This window comes from Cherax quadricarinatus, chromosome 28, assembly GCF_038502225.1.
Source record: "Cherax quadricarinatus isolate ZL_2023a chromosome 28, ASM3850222v1, whole genome shotgun sequence".
Taxonomy (NCBI): domain Eukaryota; kingdom Metazoa; phylum Arthropoda; class Malacostraca; order Decapoda; family Parastacidae; genus Cherax; species Cherax quadricarinatus.
Window position 1 is genome coordinate 25,160,913 of NC_091319.1, and position 10,762 is coordinate 25,171,674.

Consider the following 10,762-nt stretch of genomic DNA (forward strand, 5'->3'; position numbering starts at 1 on the left):
AATACTATATCATCTGTCATAATTACAGAGTGCTGGCGCTCTGGTAACCGCCATGAGTCCAATAAAATCAGAGCTGAAGAGCCAGGAAAGTGATTGTCCTTGTAGAACGCACTATTCCCGCGACATCGGCATGACAATATTGCTTTTAAGGAAAATTCTGTTGCGGTAAATCACTTTCCCAATGATACAAGTGCAACATTTTTACGTGACCTACGTGTGTAACCTTTCCCAACCGCACTGGTCAGGCGCAGACAAACTAGCCTATGGCAGCGGAGGGAACGCCTGGCGGGAACCAATCCGCGGAGGTCTTCAGGTTGGTGGGCGGAGTCCCTGCGTCTTGGACTGGTTTTAGCTCTTGCTTAGTCGGTGGCTTTCGTAAGCTTGGCATGTAATAAAAGATCGTTGGGCCATTAGACCTATTCGACACGCGACGCTAAAGTGCTTTCCATTGTCGCCAGGAAGCCACTTTCCCGGCAGGGCTCCCGCCACCCATAATCTGCGACAAGAAGACGGAGAGCCACCACCACTACCACCACCACAACCACCGTCCAGGACAGTCGTAGCCCGGCTTCCTCCGTCACCACAGCCACCATCCTGGAGTTCGCGCGTTACGGCATATTCAAGTACTGCTGGCACTGTGACACTGACCTGACTGGGCGGAGAGCAGTCGTGCTAGGGCCACACACCGGACAACATCTCCACGCCTCTCACCATCCTTTAACGCCAGAAGACATGAAAGCAGCAGAAGCCAGCCGCGAAAGGTTCGCCTTCAACAAGTCCTACAGCATTGAGGTTAGAGAGCATGGTCACACATTTAACTTAATGGTTCTCAGTCATTGATTAGCATACAGCCAAGATTTTTTAGAGGAAAGAAATTATTGATATTTGTTATATTAAGACAACAGCCCAAAATGAACAGAGGTATAGTAAGATATGGGCAAGATATTGTTAATTAGAATTTTTTTATTAACACATCGGCCTTCTCCCACCAAGGTAGGGTGGCCCAAAAAAGAAAAAATTGCATCATCACTCACTCCATCACTGTTTTGAGATTAGAGAAATGTTATTCAAAAGAACACATCCACTAGCGTGGATAAGTATCGTGAAGGTACCAGTATCAACCAAAAACAACATTTGTAGTTAATAAAACATAGGAATTAAGAAGATGGGTAGAGAGAGAGAAGTAACTGACAGCAGTTGGGGAATTCGTGACAATACTTTTTATGTCAAAAAAATACCGTGGATGTAAGGAAATCATAGACTCAAAGACAGGCGATACATGGAAAATCTTGATTACACTAAATCAGTTAGGGAAATGATTAAGAAAGTCTGGCTGCTGGTGCGTCTGGCTAGAAATGTCAACAAGATCAGAACTAACAACCAGATTTTAACTAACACCCAGACCTTCACTAACATCCAGACCTTAACTAGCAACCAGACCTTAACTAATCACCAAGGCTTGACTAACAACAAGATTTTAACAACCAAACCTTAATTAACACCCAAACCTTAACTAACAACCAGACCTTAACTAACACCCAAACCTTAACTAACAACCAGACCTTAACTAACAACCAGATATTAACTAACAACCAGACCTTAATTTACAACCAGACCTTAGCTAACAAATACGTATTAACTAACCACCCGACCTTAACTAACAAACACACATTAACTACCATATCTTAACTAACAAGCACGCATTAACTAACCATCGGACCTTAACTAACAAACACAAATTAACTAACCACCAGACCTTAGCTAACAAACACACATTAACTAACCACAGACCTTAACTAACAAATACACATTAACGAACCACCAAACCTTAACTAACCATCAGATTATAGCTGACAACCAAACCTTATTTAACATCCAGACCTACACTATTAGACCTTAACTAACAACCGGATGTTAACTACCAGGCAAAAAGTAACAAGCAGATCTTAACTAAGAACCAGGCGTTAATGACTTTGACCATCTTATCCTTGACCCAAAAGACCATTAACCTGAGGACTAAGAAGAAAGTTGAGAAAATCAAAGCTCTCGTTAATGGCCGGGTAAAAGCAATTATCTCCTGGAAGAGTAATTAGCGATTGGTGTTAGCAATTATCTCCTGGGAGGGTCGTTAGTGATGGGTGAACACCTTGGGAGGAATTGCTGTGAGAGTTGAAGTCGTTAGTCTCCGAAAAAGAGGGGTCAAGAACTGGAACTTCACAACCGTAGGTAAAACTCAAAGGGATTTGCACAAGCAGGTAGTCCAGTAGACAGTTGTACAAGCAGGTAGTTCAGTAGACAGTTGTGCCAGCAGGTAGTCCAGTAGACAGTTGTACAAGCAGGTAGTTCAGTAGACAGTTGTACAAGCAGGTGGTCCATTAGACAAAATTGCATAAACAGGTGGTCTAATAGACAGTTGCACAAGCAGGTGGTCTATTAGACAGCTGTACAACCAAGTAGTCCAGTAGACAGTTGTACAAGCAGGTGGTTCATTAGACAGTTGTATAAGCAGGTGGTCTAATAGTTGTACAAGCAGGTGGTCCATTAGACAGTTGTATAAACAGGTGGTCTAATAGACAGTTGTACAAGCAGGTGGTCAAGTAGACAGTTGTACAACCAAGTAGTCCAGTAGACAGTTGTACAAGCAGGTAGTCCAGTAGACAGTTGTACGAGCAAGTGGTCCATTAGACAGTTGTATATGCAGGTGGAAGGAGGAAGTCGTAGAAACATTTCTAGAGCAGGTGGTCGCTAGCAGTTCTACAAGCAGGTAATCAGTAGCAGTTCTACAAGCAGGTGATCAGCAGCAGTTCTACAAGCAGATGCTCACAAGCTATTAATTCTACAAGCAAATGTTACAGATACCTTTCTACTTAACGGGTAATCACAAGATATTCTACAAGCAGGTGGTTTCCGAGACTGTACTGCTAGCAGACATCCACAGGTTGTTCTACAAGAAGGTGGTCGAAGAAGCAATTCTATAAACAGGTAATAACAGCCATTTCTGCAATTAGATAGGTATTTTAGCAGTTCTACAAGCAGGTGGTCACTAAAACACTTCTATAAGCAGGTGGTTACAGACTGTTCTATAAGCAGGTGGTTACAGACTGTTCTATAAGCAGGTGGTTACAGACTGTTCTACAAGCAAGTTGAAGCAAACAATTATGGATATAAAAACAAGCAGATACAGAAGCGGGTAGACTTACCCACAAGCAGATACAGAAGCGGGTAGACTTACCCACAAGCAGATACAGAAGCGGGTAGACTTACCCACAAGCAGATACAGAAGCGGGTAGACTTACCCACAAGCAGATACAGAAGCGGGTAGACTTACCCACAAGCAGATACAGAAGCGGGTAGACCTACCCACAAGCAGATACAGAAGCGGGTAGATCTACCCACAAGCAGATACAGAAGCGGGTAGACCTATCCACAAGCAGATACAGAAGCGGGTAAAAATAGCCACAAGCACATACAGATGCGGGTAGACCTACCCACAAACAGATACAGAAACGGGTAGACCTATCCACAAGCAGATACAGAAGCGGGTAGACCTACCCATAAACAGATACAGAAACGGGTAGACCTACCCACAAGCAGATACAGAAGAGGGTAGACCTACCCACAAGCAGATACAGAAGCGGGTAGGCCTACTCACAAGCAGATACAGAAGCGGGTAGACCTACCCACAAGCAGATACAGAAGAGGGTAGGCCTACTCACAAGCAGATACAGAAGCGGGTAGACCTACCCACAAGCAGATACAAAAGCGGGTAGACCTACCCACAAGCAGATACAGAAGCGGGTAGCCCGACCCACAAGTAGGTACAGAAATGGAGAGACCTACCCACAGACAGATACAGAAGCTGGTAGACCTACTCACAAGCAGATACAGAAGCGGGTAGACTTACCCACAAGCAAATACAGAAGCGGGTAAACCTCCCCACAAGCGAATACAGAAGCGGGTAGACCTACCCACAAGCAGATACAGAATCGGGTAGTCCTACCCACAAGCAGGTACAGAAGCGGGTAGACCTACTCACGAGCAGATAAAGAATCGGATAAATCTACCCACAAGCAGATACAGGACCGGGTAGACCTACCAACAAGCAGATACAGAAGCGGGTAGACCTATCCAGAAGCAGGTACAGAAATGGAGAGACCTACCCACAAGTAGATACAGAAGCCGGTAGACCTATCCACAAGCAAATGCAGAAGCGGATAGACCTACCCACAAGCATATACAGAAGCGGGTAGACCTACCCAAAAGCAGGTACAGAAGCGGGTAGACCTACCCACAAGCAGATGCAGAAGCGGATAGACCTACCCACAAGCATATACAGAAGCGGGTAGACCTACCCACAAGCAGGTACAGAAGCGGGTAGACCTACCCACAAGTAGATACAGAAGCCGGTAGACCTATCCACAAGCAAATGCAGAAGCGGATAGACCTACCCACAAGTAGATACAGAAACCGTAGACCTATCCACAAGCAAATGCAGAAGTGGATAGACCTACCCACAAGCATATACAGAAGCGGGTATACCTACCCACAAGCAGGTACAGAAGCGGGTAGACCTACCCACAAGTAGATGCAGAAGCCGGTAGACCTATCCACAAGCAAATGCAGAAGCGGATAGACCTACCCACAAGTAGATACAGAAACCGTAGACCTATCCACAAGCAAATGCAGAAGTGGATAGACCTACCCACAAGCATATACAGAAGCGGGTAGACCTACCCACAAGCATATACAGAAGCGGGTAGACCTACCCTCAAGCAGGTACAGAAGCGGGTAGACCTACAGTGGTAAAGCCATGAACTGGTGAAACTACTAGCTGGTAGATACTTGAAGGTAGATACATGAAGGTAGATATTTGAAGGTAGATACTTGAAAGTAGATACTTGAAGGTAGATACTTGAAGGTAGATACTTGAAGGTAGATACTTGAAGGTAGATACGTGAAGGTAGATACGTGAAGGTAAATACTTGAAGGTAGATACTTGAAGGTAGATACTTGAAAGTAGATACTTGAAGGTAGATACATGAAGGTAGATACATGAAGGTAGAAAAATGAAGGTAGATACTTGAAAGTTGATACATGAAGGTAGATACTTGAAGGTAGATACATGAAGGTAGATACTTGAAGGTAGATACTTGAAGGTAGATACTTGAAGGTAGATACTTGAAGGTAGATACATGAAGGTAGATACTTGAAGGTAGATACTTGAAAGTAGAGACATACAGGTAGATATATGCAAGGAGATACCTTCAGGTAGATACACAATGCTTCAAGCACGCAAAATAAACCACTAACTGTCGTGGTTGAGCAGTCACGAGATTTTCTTGTTTAGACTCAGCTAGGCCTGGTGATGAACCTGGCTGCCGGGGCCTGACCCCTGGAACACCTTCCAGGTATGGCGGACTTCGCACCGAGTGTACCAGTATTGAAAATGACGGGAGATGAACTCCGACCATCTTTAGTGTTCAAACGCACAGGAAATATTACTAATATTCTGTTTTTTTTCCAAAGTTACCAGAGTTATTATAAACATTTCGCCTGTGTCCAGACTTTTGGGTCGCCCTGTGGAGCGCAGGGTGGAAGTAAGACCAGCAGTGTTGAAGTTACTGGTAGGAAGGTTACGATGATCATTGCCACCTTCTTATTAACATTGCTCGCCTTATTTTGGAATTACATTCTACTATATTACATGATAATTTTATTTGTTTACGACAACTGTCGCAGTGCTGTGGCTGCACAGTGCGACAGTTGTCAGAAGTGACGAGGCTCGCTCATCTAATTGTCTCGCTGCTCTTAAGTGCGTGTGCTCGTGTATCTAGACTTTCTATACTCTCTGAAACCCTTACCTAATATAACTAAGATATACTCTATACCCTTTCCTTCCTTATTTTCTTGGTTGCCTTTATCTCATGTTCGTTCCTGCCTTTCTACTTGTTTACCTCGCCACGTTCAACCCATTGCGTCCAGTGTTGATCAAGGCAACAATAGGTCTCTGCAGACAATACTTCGTTAGGTAGGACCTCTGCAAATGTTCCAGTTTTCATTTTCAATAAACATAAACAGCAGATACGACGTATATCACCTCTGCTGCGTAGATAACGTGTCCGTCACGATAAGGCTCATTTATCTTCTATGTTAACCTGTACAACGTTGGGGCACTGACCTAAACATACAACATTACAATGATGGGAATTTGTCCCGCAATCAGTGTGTGCTGCTGCTCTTATTAGTCCATCCCTTCCTCCCTAAATCATCCCATAAACTGTCCCCAAACCAATGCCTTCTCTTCCTGAATCATCTCATGATCATTTTCTCTGAATCATGTCATGACCCTTCTCTGAATCATCTCATGATCATTTTCCCTGGATGATGCCATGATCCTTCTCTGAATCATACAACAATATTTTCCTAAATCAAAGCTCTGCCTAAATCATCTCTCTACCCGGTTATCGTCTCACGACATCAGTCAGGCTAATCCTCCTTGCCTCTCTCCTTCTCTCCCCTAATGTATTCCAATCCCACTTCACCTACTTGTCTGTTCTTCAGTGTCGTCTCTTTTACTATGGTTTTGATTTTGTTACTATTTTCCATCACTATTCAACTGTCTTTGGACTTGTAACCTCCAATGTTTATTTGTTGACATATATCGACGTAGCCACCAGTATGCTGATCAACCTCGTCTGTTCACATGACCTACAACATCTTACGATATAATATCTATTTCTGAAGGACTGAACCAATAAGTCAGCAAAATACCACGATCATATGATCACTGAGTCGTCACCTCCATCACATAGTCATTAAGACACATGTGCAACAGTTGGGTATCTTTATTGTCGAAACGTTTCTCCTATACAGTAGGCTTCTTCAGTCAAATACAGATGCAACAGGTGTAGTAGTGAAATGAAGATAATGTAATCAGTTAATCAACATTGGAGATATGAGGTGGTCAGTCCCTCAGCCTGGAGAAGAGTTCAGACCATGGAGTTGAACTAGTTAGTTGGTTTCGAACGATATCTTTCCAAATCATGGAGCTGAACTCTTCTCCAGGCTGAGGGACTGACCACCTCACATCCCCAAGGTTGATGGACTGATTACAGCATCTTCATTTCACTACTACACCTGCTGCCTCTGTATTTGACTGAAGAAGTCTACTGTGTAGGCGAAACGTTTCAACAATGAAGACACCAAACTGTTGCACACGTGTCTTAATCACCAACTTGTCGGCATTTTTTAACATTTTCAACATAACAGAATTTGGTTAAAACAAGCCTATATGATATTATCCTGACGCCAAATGACTTCGAACAGGCGATAAATAACATGCCCATGCACTCTGCCCCAGGGCCAGACTCATGGAACTCTGTGTTCATCAAGAACTGTAAGAAGCCCCTATCACGAGCTTTTACCATCCTATGGAGAGGGAGCATGGACACGGGGGTCGTCCCACAGTTACTAAAAACAACAGACATAGCCCCACTCCACAAAGGGGGCAGTAAAGCAATAACAAAGAACTACAGACCGATAGCACTAATATCCTATATCATAAAAATCATCTTTGAAAGGGTCCTAAGAAGCAAGATCGCCACCCATCTAGATGCCCATCAATTACACAACCCAGGGCAACATGGGTTTAGAGCAGGTTGCTCATGTCTGTCTCAGCTACTTGATCACTACGACAAGGTCCTAGATGCACTAGAAGACAAAAAGAATGCAGATGTAATATATACAGACTTTGCAAAAGCCTTCGACAAGTGTGACCATGGCGTAATAGCGCACAAAATACGTGCTAAAGGAATAACAGGAAAAGTTGGTAGATGGATCTAAAATTTCCTTACAAACAGAACACAGAGTAGTAGTCAACAGAGTAAAGTCTGAGGCGGCTAAGGTGAAAAGCTCTGTTCCACAAGGCACAGTACTCGCTCCCATCTTGTTTCTCATCCTCATATCTGACATAGACAAGGATGTCAGCCACATCATCGTGTTTTCCTTTGCAGATGACGCCCGAATCTGCATAACAGTGTTTTCCATTGCAGACACTGCAAGGCTCCAGGCGGACATCAACCAAATCTTTCAGTGGGCTGCAGAAAACAATATGAAGTTCAACGATGAGAAATTTCAATTACTCAGATATGGTAAACATAAGGAAATTAAAACTTAATCAGAGTACAAAACAAATTCCTTCCACAAAATAGAGCGAGAAAACAACGTCAAAGACCTGGGAGTGATCATGTCGGAGGATCTCACCTTCAAGGACCATAACATTGTATCAATCGCATCTGCTAGAAAAATGACAGGATGGATAATGAGAACCTTCAAAACTAGGGATGCCAAGCCCATGATGACACTCTTCAGGTCGCTTGTTCTATCTAGGCTGGAATATTGCTGCACACTAACAGCACATTTCAAGGCAGGTGAAATTGCTGACCTAGAAAATGTACAGAGAACCTTCACGGCGTGCATAACGGAGATATAACACCTCAATTACTGGGAGCACTTGAAGTTCCTGAACCTGTACTCCCTGGAACGCAGGCGGGAGAGATACATGATTATATACACCTGGAAAATCCTAGAGTGACTAGTACCGAACTTGCACACGAAAATCACTCACAACGAAAGCAAAAGACTCGGCACACGATGCAACATCCCCCCAATGAAAAGCAGGGGTGTCACTAGCACGTTAAGAGACAATACAATAAGTGTCAGGGGCCCGAGACTGTTCAACTGCCTCCCAGCATACATAAGGGGAATTACCAATAGACCCCTGGCAGTCTTCAAGCAGGCACTGGACAAGCACCTGAAGTCTGTAACTGACCAGCCGGGCTGTGGTTCGTACGTTGGATTGCGTGCAGCCAGCAGTAACAGCCTGGTTGATCAGGCTCTGATACACCAGGAGGCCTGGTCACAGATCGGGCAGCGGGGGCGTTGACCCCCGGAACTCTCTCCAAGTAAACTCCAGGTAACTTTCATGATGTGACTAAGATCGTCTTATTTCTTCCGGTGAACAAAATACATTTCTTTGTTTGTTTTGTCTGTTGACAGTTCATACATGCAAGCCTTTCAGTTTATACTACAAATGTTTTGTTGGATGACGACCCCGGGAAATTGTGACCAGTTATGAACGTTCGTCTTGTGCTCCGTGAGCCACTTGTTCTTAAACTTCTGTATGTTTACGATAGTTATTTGTTTGGACACTTCTTTTGTGATTAAGATTAGCTTTTTGAGATGGGGAGCCAAAGATTTTTGCGTAAAAATCCTGGAAGTCACCCATCCTTCACTTAGCAAGGGCACCAGGACCTGAGGAGGTCGTGAAGGACTTCTTGTTGATGGTTTAGAAAGACACGTAAGCAAACACTATAACATATTTATTAGAAAACGTTTCGGTCCTGGGACCTTGATCAAGAAGTGATCAAGGTCCCAGGACCGAAACGTTTTCTAATAAATATGTTATAGTGTTTGCTTACGTGTCTTTCTAAACCAACTTGTCGGTATTTATTACCAAGGTTTATACCACTTCTTGTTGATGTTTCTGCTCTTAAATTTGTCAGTCTCGTATTTGCTGCAGCGGTTATTCGGTACAGGTGGAAACATTAGGGCGTATTTCCTTAAGACACCTGCTGCTCGTGTTCACCTAGCAGTAGACAGGTACCTGGGTGTTAGTTGACTGGTATGGATCGCATCCTGGGAACAAAATTGACCTAATTTGTCCGAAATGCTCTGCATGACAAGGGGCTTTCTATATAGCATGTCACTGATGTCAGCTACGACTGTATACGTTTTACATGGATCTGTAGAAATAAAGATTATTATTATTATTATTATTATTATTATTATTATTATTATTATTATTATTATTATTTTTTTTTTTTTTTTTTTTTTTTTTTTTTTTTTTAAAGCCTCAGGCGAAATGCTGGGAACTATGCTCACCCCCAAGGTCCTTCTCTTTCAGGGAGGTTTGCAGTCGTTGTCCCTTGAGCCTGTACACTGTTTTCGAACGTCTTTATCTTCCGATTTTCATAACTTTGCATTTACTGGGGTTAAATTCCAGTAGCCACTTGTCAGACCAGTCCTGCAGCTTATCCAGCTCCATTTGTAGTCTTTCTTGGTCTACTACTGTTTGTATTCTCATTACTTCACATCATCTAGGATCAACGATAATGCTGACTCGATTTTCTATGTTCACATACGAAAGAAATAGTACCGGTCCAAGTACTAATCCTTGTGGAACCCCACTAGTCACACTCACCCATTCTGACACCTTCCTGACAGTAACTCGTTGCTTTTTTCCCGTTAAGTGTGTGTGTACTCACCTAATTGTGGTTGCAGGGGTCGAGTCATAGTGTTAATTACCATTTTGTCCAAGGCACATGTCAATTAGTGTGTGTGTGTGTACTCACCTATTTGTGGTTGCAGGGAACGATTCATAGCTCCTGGCCCCGCCTCTTCACTGATTGCTACTGTGTGTGTGTGAGTGTAGGGGGAAATTGAGTATACGTATTTATTAATTTCTCGCCTCTTTTTCTCCCTATGGTAAACGCAAAATTGAGAATAGATTGCTAGTTACTTGTGACACGTCTCGTGGGGAGAGTGAGGGAAGTAGTGAGAGTGAGAGATGGAGAGAGAGGGGAGAGGGAGATGGTAGGGTAAGATCAAAAGGTGGGTAAGCGGGAGGGGAAGAGGGATGGGTGGATGATGAGAGAAGAGTGAGAGTAGAGTGACGGATGGAGTGAAGAAGAGCCTGTGTTGA

The 10,762-nt window shown here is 43.5% G+C and overlaps 1 protein-coding gene across 2 annotated transcripts in view; it reads left to right on the top strand.

The window, feature by feature from the left end:
• The first annotated feature begins 296 nt into the window (after positions 1-296).
• The window catches only part of ple (tyrosine hydroxylase ple), a 127,969-nt gene continuing 117,503 nt past the window's right edge, over positions 297-10,762 (top strand). For both annotated transcript variants that reach the window (XR_008407701.2, XM_053782931.2), the window contains exon 1: positions 297-792. Coding sequence is in view for 1 of the 2 variants with exons in the window: in XM_053782931.2 (XP_053638906.1) it covers positions 733-792 (60 nt within the window). In the remaining variant the exon portion in view is untranslated. The remainder of the gene's footprint in view (positions 793-10,762) is intronic.